This window comes from Microtus pennsylvanicus, chromosome 17, assembly GCF_037038515.1.
Source record: "Microtus pennsylvanicus isolate mMicPen1 chromosome 17, mMicPen1.hap1, whole genome shotgun sequence".
NCBI classification, from domain to species: Eukaryota; Metazoa; Chordata; class Mammalia; order Rodentia; family Cricetidae; genus Microtus; species Microtus pennsylvanicus.
Genome location: NC_134595.1, coordinates 33,179,259 through 33,194,853, shown reverse-complemented (window position 1 = coordinate 33,194,853; position 15,595 = coordinate 33,179,259). Strand labels below are relative to the sequence as shown.

Genomic DNA, 15,595 nt, shown 5'->3' with positions numbered 1-15,595 from the left:
TGGTCTACAAGAGCTAGTTCCAGGAGAGGCTCCAAAACCACAGAGAAACCCTGTCTCGAAAAACCAAAAAAAAAAAAAAAAGAAAATTCTTTCTACATTTGTGATTTTAATTACAGCTTCGGTTCTGGGCAGTGAGCCTCAGGCCTTCAGTGTGCTAGCCAAGCCCTTTATTATTAAGCTGTGTCCAGCCCTGTGCACTAATTTTTATATCCTTTATGTAGATTTTTTAATTGTTTTTTTGAGCTATACATTTTTTTTCTACTCCACTTCCTTCTTCTCTCTAATTCTACCCTTATGTAGTTTACTGGCATTATTTTGTGAACTTTTTTGTTTGGGGGGTTATTTGTACTTATTTGTAATCATAATTTTTTTCTTACAATAATAGTTTTGAGATTTCTGGAGGGGACACTGGCCAGAAAAGCTTTTTTTTCCCCTAATATTTATTTATTTATTATTTATGCAGTATTCTGTCTGCTAGTATGCCTGCAGGCCAGAAGAGGGCACCAGACCTCATTACAGATGGTTGTGAGCCACCATGTGGTTGCTAGAAATTGAACTCAGGACCTTTGGAAGAGCAGGCAGTGCTCTTAACTGCTGAGCCATCTCTCCAGCCCCCAGAAAAGCTTTTAAAACATATGCTGGACTTTGAATCAAAAGAATGAGTTGGAAATATCCCATATAATTTCTCCCTCCTCCTTTCCTCCCTCCCTTTTCTCCTTTTTCTCTTTCTCTTCTTTTGAAGCAGGGTTTCTCTGTGTAGCCTGTGCTGTCCTGGAACTCACTCTGTAGATGAGACTGGCCTCTAAATCAGAAATCCACCTGCCTCTGCCTCCTGAGTGCTAGTATTAAAGGCATGCACCACCACTCCCCGCCACATAATATCTCTCTCTCTCTCCCTCCCCCCCCTCCGTTCCTACTTTCCTTCCTTCAGATTTTATTTTTGCAATAAAATTCACATTGCACAAAAGTCACTCTTAGCTATTTTAAAGTATACAATTCATGAATTTTAATAGTTTCATGCTATGTTTCTCCAGAATATTTTCCCCGTCCAAATAAGAAACACTATATTTATTTTTTTTGTATTCCCTAGACAATTTTATTTCATAAAGTAGAAGTCAATTACATACATTTATAAAAGCAGCAGAGACCAAATGGGATGATAGGATTTGATGCGATACAGTTTTTGTCTCCAGAGTAGTTTTTACTAGAATTCTCTAGTTAGACTTGGTGGATTATTATTATTTTTTAAATTGTTTTTATTGAACTATATATTTTTTTCTCTGTTCCCCTCCCTTCCCCTTCTACCCTTTCCCACGATCCCCATGCTCCCAATTTACTCAGGAGATCTTGTCTTTTTCTACTTCCATGTAGATTAGATACATTTTTCTCTTTGTTGTCTAGGTTCTCTGGGATTGTGAGATGTAGGCTGGTTTTTCAAAAATATGGAATGCTTTATGAATTTGGGTGTTGTCCTTGCACAGGGGCCATGCTAATCTTCTCTGTATTATTCCAATTTTAGTATATGTGCTGTCGAAGCAAGCACCCATAACATTTCTTAAGAAATCAGAATGCAGTAATTGGCTACATGAATCATTGGGAAAAATTATAAAGATTATTCAACAAATACTACTTTAAAACTGTTGATTAACAATGCTGAACCAGTTACTGGGAATGATTGAATGTAGACTTTTATTTGAAATATGGTTTAAATTAAATACTGCCTCATTCTGTAGAACATTGCAGAGGAGAATTCCAAGCCTTAAATTAGCCATTATTGGTTAATGTTTAGGTAGCTTTCAGGTTTTGCTTTTAGTACTGCCTTTAGTGATCTATTTACTTACATTATTTTTTTTTTTACATATGTAAGTAGTAGAATTTTTATGTTAAAGTGACATGAGCTTTTAAATATATGTTGAGAATTTGCCTTTTAAAGAGATTAAACTAGTTTGTACTTTAGCAGTAATATATGAAAATACATGATTTTCCCTGTTTTTCCACTTGATAAATTTGGCTTTATACAGATGTGTTGCATGGGATCCTAGTATACAAAAATGCAGTTAGCATTTCTTTCTTTTTAGAAAATATTATTTTAATTATATGTGTGTTTTGCTTACATCTCTGCATCATGTGTATGCCTTGTGCCTACAGAGGTCTGAAGAGGGCACCTGATTCCTGAAACTGGTGGTGAGCTGCCATATGGGTTCTTGCCAGGTCCTCTGCCAAGAGCAGCCTGTGCTGTTAACCTCTGAGCATCTCTCTGGCCTTGACCTCTTTTTTTTTTTTAACCTCTGAAGTATTGTAACAAATTAATTAAGATTTGGGGCTTCATAGACTTGTTTAATTTTAATAATGCCAAGAGATAAATTTAGTAGTTCACTGATTACTTTATAACAAAAGGTAAGTTGATGTGTTTCAACCATGGTTTATTAAATTTTACTAAAATAATGGCTTGAAATTAATACTTTCTGAGTGAGGTATTTCCTTTTAACTTCTGGTTTCAGTTTTAATATTAGGTTTTTGTTTTGAAGTTACCTGTCTACATGATCAAAGAAAGCTTTGTTTACATGGTTCTAAAAGTTACTTGGGCAAATCACAGTGAACAAAATTGAGAGAAAGATAAACAATGAGGAAAAATGATACACATATTTAAAATTCAGTAATGAAAACAGAATTTTAATCAATTGCATGCTCTTTAAAAGAATATAGCATAGATGCCATTTTAATTAATTTGGAATTTAAGAACACTGAAGAGTGAAGTAGAATTGAAGTTCAGAACTTTTTTCACCTACACATTTTTGTTTTGGATGGTACTGGGACTTGAACCCAAGACCTGTGCATGGTAACCAAACACTGTATCATTGGCCATTGTTCTCGTTTTTTTTTTCTTTTGGAGGTAGGATCTTATCAAGTTAATCAAGCTGACCTGCAACTTAAAGCAACCTATGTAGGCCTCCTCCTGGGGATCCTTCTGTCCTAGCCTCCTGAGTTCTGAGATTACTGGCATGTACTACTTTACCCAGCCTAAAGTTCACATCTTACTCCCTTGCTAAAGGGTCTGGTGACTTTATCCATATCTGTGGTTCATTTCCTTGTTGTGTCATACCCATATACATCTGTGCAAATGGGTACTAGGTTCTAGGTGTACATAATCACTTAATCTTTCGCAGTATTTTTATTTAAACTCTCTTGCAGAACTTTCTGTTAAATTTCCAGGATTTTCTATTTTATAGTTTATTTAAAGACTTAATATTTCATACCTTTTCCTTCATTTAATTTAACCAGGTGTGTCAATAGACATATTTTTAACTCCCTGTCCTTCCCCTTTCCCATGTGGATACCCACTTCCTATTCTAATTGTACTTGATTATATTTTAGAGTGGCTCTGGGTACAATTGCAGGTTTGTACTTACGTGATTTGTGTTTGTACTTATGTGTACTTATGTGTGATCACATACACACTCACACATACCCACACATAAATTCTTTACATGATTGACAGATAAATGCATGCACATCAGGTGATTGTCCTCATGTAGGTTTTTACTTGACCATTTCGCATTCACTGCTGATTTCTGTGACTAGCAAATACGACTTGGAGTTGCCACTTGACATTTTTGAGTACAGTCAGGTTGAAAGGATTATCTTTTATCATGTTTCCTTTGCTTCAGACCTTTTAATGATAGTCTTTTCTCCTCTCATAAGTTGAAGACATTTCAGTACCATTTAAAAAAATGAAATGTAATCACTTTATTATCACACAGATTATGATAGCCACACAAACAGACATTTGTCCAGTCCCAAACTCCATGGATTTCAGTAAATTTCTGTACGGTTAGAACGTAACTCTTAAAAGTGCCAATTTAACCTAGCCTAGCCTCCTTTTATAAAACTTTCTCTGCTGTCTGTTTTGTCTGCATCTGGATAAGTAGAGCACATTTACTTTGCTTTCTTATATAATATTTCCTCAACAAATCTACCTTTATGTTAGGCATTGGTGTCAACTTTGCTGATCTGAAAGGTCAATTTGAAATTGTTTCAAGACTAGCCTGGTCTATAAAGCAAATTCTAGGCCAGCTAGGACTACATAGTAAGACTCTGTTTCAAAGACAGAAAGAAATTGTTAGATAACTAGATTTTTATGTTCTTTATATGCCATGTAGTTATAATTTCCCATTGCTTATAATACTTGGATATCATTACATTTTAGGTGCAGTGGGAGGCAGGGAGAAACAATATGTAGTTTTGTGTGTTTTATCTATTTTTATTTTTATTTTTTGGCAGAGAAACTTTTCCATGTCTGTAAATAGTGCTGCTGTCCTGCGATTGACAGGACGAGGAGGAGGAGGAGGAACAGTGGTGGGGGCTCCTAGAGGTCGAAGTTCTTCAAGAGGGCGAGGTGAGCTATATGAAAAAAATAATCATGGAAGAGAAGGAGGAGGCTGGGGAAATCACTAAATACTTTAATGCCTAATTGAAAATCAAGCTAACTGCTCTTTGATGTTGACTGCAATGCTTGAACATTTATTTTCTGCAACATTTCTGAAATGCCTTCTCTGCAGCTTCTGCTTTAGAGAGAAGTATGTTTCTAGCTATATAGATTGAAGCAGGAGGGAGGCTACACAGTCCTGGTTAACTTCCTAAGAGTAACTATTGTTCACATTCTTTATCCCTTGAGCTTTGCATTTTGGGAACTAGAGCATCCTGAAGGGTTTTGGTTGCTGGAGCCACACTGAAGTCCCCGTGGACCTCCCTGCAGTATAACATTTCTTTACAAGGGCCATGTGCAGATATTACCATACCCAGGAGGAGTTTAGTGAGAAACACTTTGAGACATCTTTCAAGGGCTAGACCTTGTAGTGGGCAGAGCAAAATATAACCAGATAGTGTCCACTGGTATGTGTAGTTTTATGAATTTATCCTTTTTCTTAGAATGCTTCTGATTTGTTGTTGTCATTCCCTATTTTGCATTCATTGGTTTTCTGTTAAAACCCTTCTTGATGTTTATAATAGGTATTCTTCCTTCAGCATGAGGATTGACTCATACATTAGTCCGAACATGTTGTAATTTTTCTCTAAGAGATGCTTTAGAAGGAGAATTGGGTGTCAGCAATGGCTAAGGCCATTTCATCCACATTATGTGTGGGCACAATTATGGATGTACCTACAATTTTTTTTGATTTTATTTCAAAAGATTTTGAACATTATGTATGCCTTGTGAATAATTCATGCACTTTTTAAAATGGAGAATGTATTGTTTCATTTGGAATACAACTTCCATGAAGGTTTGTGAACGATGAAGAGGCTAACTAAAATTTCATGTTTTTTCCCTAGGTACAATCTATTTTTTTCTCTGTAGTTTGTCTTTGTCTGTAATAGTAGTTTTTTTGCCTGATAAAGTTCTCATCTGTAGAACTTAGTAAGAAACAGCATTACCACAGACACTGAGGTGATGAGAGTTAGGCATGTCTCTTTCACAAGTTATGCCCAAATCATCATCATCTGGGATCTGTGCATATTGGTGTATGGGTAATATTTTGAGTTGAAACTGACTGATTATGGTTCTGGCCTCTCCATGGGCATTTCCCATGCTTTTGTCCTGTGGGAGGCAGTGAGAAAAAGTTTCATTCTGGCAGCTTTCCCTCCTGTGCTCTTCAGGTCAGTCAAGCCAGAGAAAAATTTCCTTAATCAAGAGTACAGACCACACACATCCTCCACCTGGTCTCTGTAGGCCTTAGAAAAACCTTACATGTTAAGAAAGGAGCAGAACCTGGGTGTGGTAATGCATGCCTGCAATCCCAGCACTTGGTGGGGGGGATGTTATTAGGAGGGTCAGGAGTTCAAGCCCAAATTTCAGCTATGTTGAGAGTTTAAGGCTAGCCTGAGCCACATTAGATTCTCCTACAGCAACAAAATTAAATTGCCCCCCTACACCCAACAAATGCAGTGTGCCAAAGTAACAACGAATAGAAATGAGTGAAGGAATGAGTTTTCCTGTTTTTTTTTTTTTTTTATGATCGGAGCTTACCTAAAACCCATATAAAGTACTTATGCTGTGACACAGTAGTATATTAACATGGTAGTGTTGAAGGGTACAAAATTAGTTAAATGGATACACTCCGCTTTGTGAAAATACTTGGGATGCTATGGTCACAGTGATCTGATCTTGTGGCTTTGTATTTTCCATTAATTTTAGCTTATGGTTAAATATGATTATTGTGGCTTAGAAGCTCAAGGAAAAACTCATATGCAAATCTACTGGCTTCTAGACTTCCTATCTAGAATATCCTGTCATAGTAAAATTTAAGTGAACAAATAAATGGTTAGTAGAAACAATGTAATGTTCTTATCTTTTTAAAAATCTTCTCTGGATGCTAAAAAATCCATAAACTGTCAACTGCAGCATTAGAATTGTTAAAAGGAAGCCTATTTCAATCATTTAAAAAGATTAGAATGGGAATTTCAGATAAAAGGACAGTCCTTAAAATTTAGTTAAATGTTGGTTACAGTATGTTTTCTTGCTTGTTCTTGTGTGTGGGCACTACATTTTACAGATAATTTCAATGTAACAAGTTGGAGCTCTGGAATCTGATCTCTTTCCTGTAATAGTGACTCATTAGTAAAGCTTTAGTCACGTGAGCAGGGCCAGTCACTACTGCAGATATTTGTGTATGTTTCCATTAATTTTTTTTATCATTATCTATTTCAAGACTAAACTTTTTTTCTCCCTTCTCTCCTTTCTTTTCTTTCTTTCTTTCTTTCTTTCTTTCTTTCTTTCTTTCTTTCTTTCTTTCTTTCTTTCTTTCTTTTTGTTTTTGTTTTTCAAGACAGGGTTTCTCTGTGGCTTTGGAGCCTGTCCTGGAATTAGCTCTTATAGACCAGGCTGGTCTCTAACTCACAAAGATCCGCCTGCCTCTGCCTCCCCAGTGCTGGGATTAAAGGCGTGCGCCAGCATCGCCCGGCCCTTCTTTCCTTCCTTTTTTGGGTTTTTGAGACAGTTTCTCTACGTAGACTTGGCTGTCCTGGAACTCACTCTGTAGACCAGGCTGTCCTTGAACTCACAGAGATTTGCCTGCCTTTGCCTTCTGAGTGTTGGGATTAAAGGTGTGCACCACCACTTGGTGAGAATATTTTTAAAAAATATTTTTCAAAATTACTTGTTTGGGGGCTGGAGAGATGGCTCAGTGGTTAAGAGCACTGCCTGCTCTTCCAGAGGTCCTGAGTTCAATTCCCAGGAACCACATGGTGGCTCACAACCGTCTGTAATGAGATCTGGTGCCCTCTTCTGGCCTGCAGACAGAATACCAAGAATACTGTATATGTATACATAATAAATAAATAAATCTTAAAAAAAAACAACAAAATTAGTTGTTTGTGTTTATGTCTATGTGTGGGAATGTGTACTTGAATACAGGTGCTCTCAGAGGCAAGAAGAGGGTGCTGGATCCCCTGTAGCTGTAATTAAACCAGACAGTGTATTTCCATGGTGCAGAACTCAGTTCACTCATGAGCTGTTAACTGTTGGGCCATCTTTTCTGCCCTAACAAAAATGTTCTTGAAAAGGAGAGGGGATTTTTTTTAATTTTTTAATTAATTAATTAATTAATTAAAGATTTCTGTCTCTTTCCCGCCACCGCCTCCCATTTCCCTCCCCCTCCCCCAGTCAAGTCCTTCTCCCTTGTCAGCCCAAAGAGCAATCAGGGTTCCCTGCCCTGTGGGAAGTCCAAGGACCACCCACCTCCTTCCAGGTCTAGTAAGGTGAGCATCCAAACTGCCTAGGCTCCCACAAAGCCAGTACGTGCAGTAGGATCAAAAACCCATTGCCATTGTTCTTGAGATCTCAGTAGTCCTCATTGTCCGCTATGTTCAGCGAGTCCGGTTTTATCCCAGGCTTTTTCAGAGCCAGGCCAGCTGGCCTTGCTGAGTTCCCGATAGAACATCCCCATTGTCTCAGTGTGTGGGTGCACCCATCGCGGTCCTGAGTTCCTTGCTCATGCTCTCTTTCCTTCTGCTCCTGATTTGGACCTTGAGATTTTTGTCCTGTGCTCCAATGTGGGTCTCTGTCTCTGTCTCCTTTCATCGCCTGATGAAGGTTAATATTCAGGAGGATGCCTATATGTTTTTCTTTGGGTTCTCCTTCTTTAGCTTCTCTAGGATCACTAATTATAGGCTCAATGTCCTTTATTTATGGCTAGAAACCAAATATGAGTGAGTACATCCCATGTTCCTCTTTTTGGGTCTGGCTTACCTCACTCAGGATAGTGTTTTCTATTTCCATCTATTTGCATGCAAAATTCAAGAAGTCCTTGTTTTTTACTGCTGAGTAGTACTCTAATATGTATATATTCCATACTTTCTTCATCCATTCTTCCATTGAAGGGCATCTAGGTTGTTTCCAGGTTCTGGCTATTACAAACAATGCTGCTATGAACATAGTAGAGCATATACTTTTGTTTTATGATAGGGCATCTCTTGGGTATATTCCCAAGAGTGGTATTGCTGGGTCCAGGGGTAGGTTGATCCCGAATTTCCTGAGAAACCACCACACTGCTTTCCAAAGTGGTTGCACAAGTTTGCATTCCCACCAGCAATGGATGAGTGTACCCCTTGAAACGGAGAGGGGATTTTTTTTTTCTCATCCTAAAACCACTGTTGTCGAAGAATATTTTTTTTTTTTTTGAGACAGGGTTTCCTCTGTAGTTTTGGAGCCTGTCCTGGAACTTGCTCTTGTAGACCAGGCTGGCCTAGAACTCCCAGAGATCCACCTGCCTCTGCCTCCTGAGTGCTGGGATTAAAGGCGTGCGCCACCACAGCCCGGCAGGAATATTCTTGTGTTAGAATAGTTACTATTACAATATTTTAGCATTTTAAATAAATCTGTATACTGAATGTGGGGCAGAGGAGAAGCTGCAAGTGATACTGATGAAACTGGAAGTTAACTTGGAGGTTGTTATAGTTAGACTGTGGTTTTGACTTCTACTTTATAGATGTAGTGGACTAATCAAGAGAATATCCATTGTGCCTAAGATTAACTCTGTACAGTTCTGCAGGGTTTAGTGTTTTGTAAGAGTCACAGAAGTATATTTGTTATCTGAGTCAGTTATTAATAGATTATAGTGAACAAGTAGAAGAAATACATGGATGCTTGAAGTTATTTGCTTCATTGTATTCCTTATTTAGAATCTATTGTTTTAGGGCAGGGGATGTATTTTTGTGTCAGAGTGACTAGCATTTGCACAGAAAATAAAGCTCCATCATTTTCTTCTGATCATTTTGCTCTATGGGATTAATTTTGCTAGGGACAGTTGCTAATAGGTACTTTTAGTTATATAGATCCTAGACTCCCAGACTGTCTCTAGTTTTCTCATTTGTGCAGAATACAGCTGATATGTTAATTGAGAAAACTGTACAGAATGTGTACAGCTGAAAGTGCCTACCGCTTGCTGCTCGCATATCTGGTACTTGGCATGCATCCTTGACTCTTAACTGTGCAGCAGTGTGGACAAATACTAATACACTCACATGCATACACACACACACACACACACACACACACACACACACACACACACACACACGCACGCACGCACGCGCGCGCGCACATTGTTCTTGAGTATGCTTTTGTCATTTAGTAGCAAAGGTTTGAATTTATATCAGTGCCTTATTCTGTAACGTCATATTGTTCTAGGATATTTTGTCAGAATTTATTTAGCCAAACATTATTATGTTGTTTCTAGTGTTTTGAATTTGAGTTGTTCATTCTCATACACATGTGTTTTCATGCCTTATTTAACAGAATACAGGCTAATAAATGCCTCATTAGGTGATTTATTTTTATTTTATTTTTCTTTTTTCAAGACAGGGTTTTTTTGTAGTTTTGGAGCCTGTCCTGGAACTAGCTCTCATAGATCAGGCTGGCCTCAAACTAACAGAGATCCACCTGCCTCTGCCTCCCGAGAGCTGGGATTAAAGACACGTGCCACCACTGCCCAGCAGGTGATTTTATTTTCATTGATGTGTATTATAATTTATAGAAATTTATATGGTTTAGGTTAATCACTTGACTAACCTCTTGATGCAGTTAAGAGACAATAATTACAAGATACATGCTGCTAATAGGATATTGTTTTACAGTAAATTTAAAATAAGTACACTTGAAAATATACTATAGATAGTGTTGTAAATCTGCAAATCAGTTACAGAGCTGTTCATTGTCACAGTCACATACTGTATACTACATGTTGTCAAATGCGCTATGTTTTTATATGACTGGCAGAACAGTGAATTTCTTCAGACCGGCATTACCACAAATGCTTGAGTAACATAAGAAGTTATGTTATTGCAGAGTTTTCAGCTCCATTATAATCTGGTTGAAGGTAGTTCCAGTAATTAATATATCACTGTTTGAAACTATATGTAGTGCATGATTGTTTACATACTTGTGAGTGCCTCTCCTTTTTTCCTCTTTCCCCTTCCTCCTCTTCCCTTTCTGTTCTTTCCATCTTTCTCAGGGTTTTTGAGTCATTCTCTTGATGTAGTTCAGGCTGGCTTTTGAAATTTTGATCCTCTGCTAAGATAATAGATATGCTCCACCACACTTGACTCTGCGAAGATATTTCTACTGGGATAAATTATGAGAGAGTCACAGGTAGATAGTTAACCAAATGGTCTTCATTAGAAGTATGTTTACATTTGAATTGCAAGGCCTCTAAATCCCTACATAACCTGCTCTGTGGTTTGATTTTAATGTTGCTATTTTCCTTACCTCAAGATTTGATTCAAGTATGTAGGATGCCTTTTATCCTTTAAAAATGCAATTCACAATCCTAAAATTGTACAATTCACTTCCACTAGTCTTCTGTGATTAGATAAAAGTATTTTATTGTGCTTGACATTTTCCACTATAGTTTCTCATTACAAATTCTCCATATCAAGTTTTTTCCAGTAGTTATTGAAAATAATCAACTAAAACATTCAATTTACAATGGTTTATTGAACTTAGATTTTCCCTGTTGATCTTTTCATTGAAGAGCTTCATGTTGATGGTGCTTATTGTTCAGTACTGGGATTCTTTCAGAAGTATTTTGTTTGTTTTGTTTTTCAACCCATATAGAGCCATTAGAGGCCTTGCTAAATACTTAAATGTGGAATCTTGCTTTGTATACAGGAACAGACAAAACTTCACAGAGATTAGCCTTTGATTTTGAACATATACTGGATGTTGGTTTTTGACTATTTCCTCTCCCCCTGTTTTCTTATTTTCAGGCAGAGGTAGAGGTGAATGTGGTTTCTACCAAAGAAGCTTTGATGAAGTAGAGGGTGTGTTTGGGCGAGGAGGTGGCAGGGAAATGCATAGATCACAGAGCTGGGAAGAAAGGTAACTGAAGTGTTCAGATTGTAATATAAGGATTTGTCGTTCTAAAACTCACTCCAGTGGGATTCTATAGTATACTTTTCTGCAATGTCAGTTACTTGGCAGGCTGAGGGAGGAGATTTTGGAGTTTACAATTTGGAGATCCTTCACAATTTAGCGAACTCCTGACTCAAAATAAAATTGGAAAAACGGGCTAGGATTATGACCCATTGGTAGCTCTCTGGGGAGATTCAGCTCTTAGTACTCCAAACAAAACAAAGCACACTGTGTTCCTTTTGTGACCGGTACAGGGTTGCATGTTCCTGTGATCCCAACACTTGAGAGGCTAAGGCAGAAGAATCATGAGTTCCAGACCAAAATGGGCTGCATAGTGAGATCTAGAGAATTACAAAGATTAGGTAGGAAGTTTATCTCCTCTTCATCCCCCCTTTCCCAAGAAAGAACATTCTGGAAACACAGAACTTAACCATTTCCTTCTTTTTAGAGAGCTGAAGCCTCTGTACAGTTACAGAATTTCATTCAAAAGTATTAACTATTAAAGAGCTACCATGGTTAGAAAATCTTAGATGATCCTTATTTAAAACTATAAGCATGAATAGGTAAATAAATTATTATTATAAGCATGATGAATTGGTTTGTTATTTCATTAGCAGTCATTTTGTTGGTTGATATGTCATTTTGTTGGTATGAAGAATGCATCTTCTCAAGGCTTTTGACTTTGTACGAAGTCTGGCAAGATTTATGAGGGCAGTTGCACAATAAAGGCATAAAAAGGAATGTAAAGGAATAGCTGTTGTATCTATAATACAGAAAATGGAAACTGCCCAAACAGATGATAGTGCCATCAAATACTGACATTTCCACGCAATAGAATATATCATATAATTAAAGTTATGGATGAGTCCTGATCTCAAAATAAGGGTAGAAGAGTTAGGGTTGTAACAGTGGTAACTGTTTTGTGCAGCACCCCGAGACTCTGAACTTAGTACACAGAACCACAAAGGAAATTTAATGACATGGGAGAACATTGCCAAACTAGTATATAAAATAGTCTTATCATGTTTCTAACTGAAATGAATAATATTCTAGTCATTAGAAGCTAATTTTTGGTAGGTGGTGTTGTGGAGTGTTTGTTTTCATCATTTTGCTTTCCTGTATTTTCTAAACATTAGGTAGCAGAACTGACGTTAAAGGGAGTACAGGAAAGTGAGTATCATGATAGGAAATCTATGTTGCTTTCCAAGCCTTTTTTGAAATTTACTTTGTTTCTTTTAGGGGTGACAGGCGCTTTGAAAAACCAGGAAGAAAAGATGTAGGTAAGGTTCTTACTGTTTTGAAATATATCCTGGACTCTCTTGTTATTAATATTCTACAAGGCCCATACAGAAAGATATAAACTTGTGCAGATTAACTGTTACTTGCACATATCCAGGAGATGGAGCTGTAACACTGTTGGTCTTGTAGATCGTAAGGCCTTCCTTCCATGGGTGAAACCAGGAGTTTTAAGAGTTTTAACTTTTAAGAGTTCCTTGATTTGATATTTTAGGGTTGTGTGTTTTCTACAAATGACACCTTGATGGACTGAAATGCTAAATCAGGAACTAATCTGGTTACCCCTTATTAGCATAGAGAATATCTCATAGGTTAGAACAGGAAAGCTGTTGAAACTGTGGCTTTTGTGTGAGAAGGCAAAGGCTAAAACAGAATATTCTTACTTTAATCAAGTATCGGACTATTTTTCTTTTATTGTGTATTGTATGTATAATATGTATATGTGGAGCTGAGGGGACACACATCACACCATGCATGTCAAGCTTGTGGAGTTGGTTCTGTCCTACCTTCATGTGGATTCTGGGGCGCAAACTCAATAGCATCTTTACCTGCAAGCCATCTTGCAGGCCTAACTTCATTTACTCAGTATGTTGTTTTTTCTTGTGAGATGTCAGCTGCCAGATGAATTACATAATAAAGGTATTTATGTAAGAGCAAACTTAATAAGGAAAGATAATTTAATGTTTATGATGATTTAGTTAATTAGTAATGTTAAGAAGGGTTTTCTAACTGGTAAATTGATGGCCTGCATTAATATTTGGTGAAAAAAAGTGCAAATTCACAGTATCAGTACAGATTTGAAAATTTTCAATTTCTTTATTCCTTCAAATACCAAAAATGTTCCACAGAGTATGATTGTATTTGATAGTGATTAATATTTTTCATAAGCATGTTAACTATAAGACTGTTCATAGACTGAATTGAATGAAAATGGTTTGTAAACAAGAAAGTTAAGATGATCAGTTTCATTTCACTGCTTCCATGTAAAACTCATCTAAACATTTTTGAAATTTAGTTTTAATCATTAATGTGGCATTGGGAATTCTTGGTTCTCATTAATGAAATGACATTAAATGTGTGTAGCATGATGAAGTTTAGGTTTGACTGGGTAACTTACTGTCACACTTCACCCATATTTTAGACAGACCCTTTTGTGGATGCTGCCTGGAGAGATTGGGTAGAACATTTGTTCCTATCCTTTTCTGATTCATTACTTTAAAAGCATTTTTATGTGTATGTATGTCTCTTTCTGTGTATATTGTGTGTGTAGGTGCCCACAGAGGCCAGAAGAGGTTGTTGGATTCCTTGGACCTTGAGTTACAAGTCATTGTGAGCCACTCTATATTGGTGTGGGGAACTGAACTCAGGACTTTTGGAAGAACAGCAAGCAGTATTAACTGCTGAACCATCTCTTCAGGCCCTGGCTCAGTACTTTTACCCTTGATTGTGGAGAAGTGATGAAGGGTAGTACAGGATTTGAAATCAGAAGGGCATGTTTATTCTAAGCGCTCATATTCCTTATTCTCAAAGTAAAATGAGAAGAGTATTTGAAATCATTTATTCATTTAACAAACATTGACTTCCTAAATATGTTACAGGCCTTGTGCAGGTGCTAATAATGTTTGCTCTGGAAGATACTTGCTGGTCAGATTTTTCAGATCAGTGTTCAGAGGGAAGTAGTTTATGGAGTAGGAATTTGAACTTCATAATAAAGGGCCAGCTCTAATGAAATGGAAATTTAACAGCAGAAAATGCAGTCTTACGGAAATAAGCTATAGAATTTAAAGTATGGAGTAGCTCCTTGGCAAAACACTTAGCCTTATTTGAGATGACCTCAGTTTCATGTTAATCAGCAGTGTATAGGTCAGGGCAGTATTTACTAGATCCTAAATTATTGTCAGTGAGCCAGAAGATGGAAAGCTCATTGCCTTTTATTAGTTTCAAATTTTTTGTTTATGTGTATGTTTGTATGAATGCATGTGCCCTCATGTGTGTGCCTATGAAGGCTAGAAGATGATGTTAAATCCCAGAGAACTGGAGTTGCAGGCAATTTTAAGCCACCTGATGTGGGTGCTGGGAAACTCTGTTCTGCTGCAAGAGCAGTGAGTCATCTCTTCAGCAAACACCCCATCCCTCATGGCCTTTTGTAATATTAGATGGTCTAAGCTTTGTGTTCACTTTGGGATCACATCTTGAAAGAAAGGGGTCATGCCTTGCTGTTGGAGGCCAAGCCACTTGAAGCCTTGTGATTGCAGCTGCATCAAGGAAATGGGTTGTTTGGATAGGAGACGAAACTGTGGGCAAGATGGAGCTTGGAGAAGGGTTTGCAGGGTTACTACAAACACTGGCTTACAGATCATATGAGTGAGAAATAGGGCTTGATCTGCTTGAATTTAAAAGTCGAATGTAAGGTTCAAGGAGGCAGGTGTTAAATGCACTTTTAAAATGATCTAACGGTTTCTGAAATTGTTGGGTGCTTTGGGGGAGTAGTGAGTTTTCTTGGTGAGATCAGCCTGATTATTTATTTATTTATTTATTTACTTGTTTATTTATTTATTTTAAAGGCACAGTTTCACTATTTTTTCTGGCTGACCTGGAACGCACTATGTAGACAGGGCTAGTTTCAAACCTAGATCTGTATGCCTCTGCTTAAGTGTTGGAATTAAAGGTTAAAGGTGTACCACCATGCCCATCCCCTGTATAACTTGATTTTTTAACTTTTATATTTCAGTGGCAGGAACAGATAAGTAAAAGTTTCATTGTTACCATTATTTGTAATTATTATATGAATCTAATTAATTTTCCTAACCTGCCTCTATTTTGAACAATAAAGGTATTTTGTACTCTCTGTAAGCCTTTGATACGGTGAATCCCAATTAGGCATAGTGTTGA

General features: G+C 37.3%; 1 protein-coding gene and 1 non-coding gene across 8 annotated transcripts in view; one reads left to right on the top strand and one right to left on the bottom strand.

Moving 5' to 3' along the window:
* Positions 1 to 15,595, top strand: part of Gigyf2 (GRB10 interacting GYF protein 2) — a 138,991-nt gene that overhangs the window by 46,920 nt on the left and 76,476 nt on the right. For all 7 annotated transcript variants that reach the window (XR_012908194.1, XR_012908193.1, XM_075951862.1 and 4 more), the window contains 3 exons: positions 4,282 to 4,396; positions 11,263 to 11,374; positions 12,647 to 12,687. Coding sequence is in view for 5 of the 7 variants with exons in the window: in XM_075951862.1 (XP_075807977.1) it covers positions 4,282 to 4,396; positions 11,263 to 11,374; positions 12,647 to 12,687 (268 nt within the window). In the remaining 2 variants the exon portion in view is untranslated. The remainder of the gene's footprint in view (positions 1 to 4,281; positions 4,397 to 11,262; positions 11,375 to 12,646; positions 12,688 to 15,595) is intronic.
* On the bottom strand, positions 1,437 to 1,543 carry LOC142837231 (U6 spliceosomal RNA). Its single transcript, XR_012908221.1, has one exon. It is a non-coding gene; the product is annotated as a U6 spliceosomal RNA (small nuclear RNA).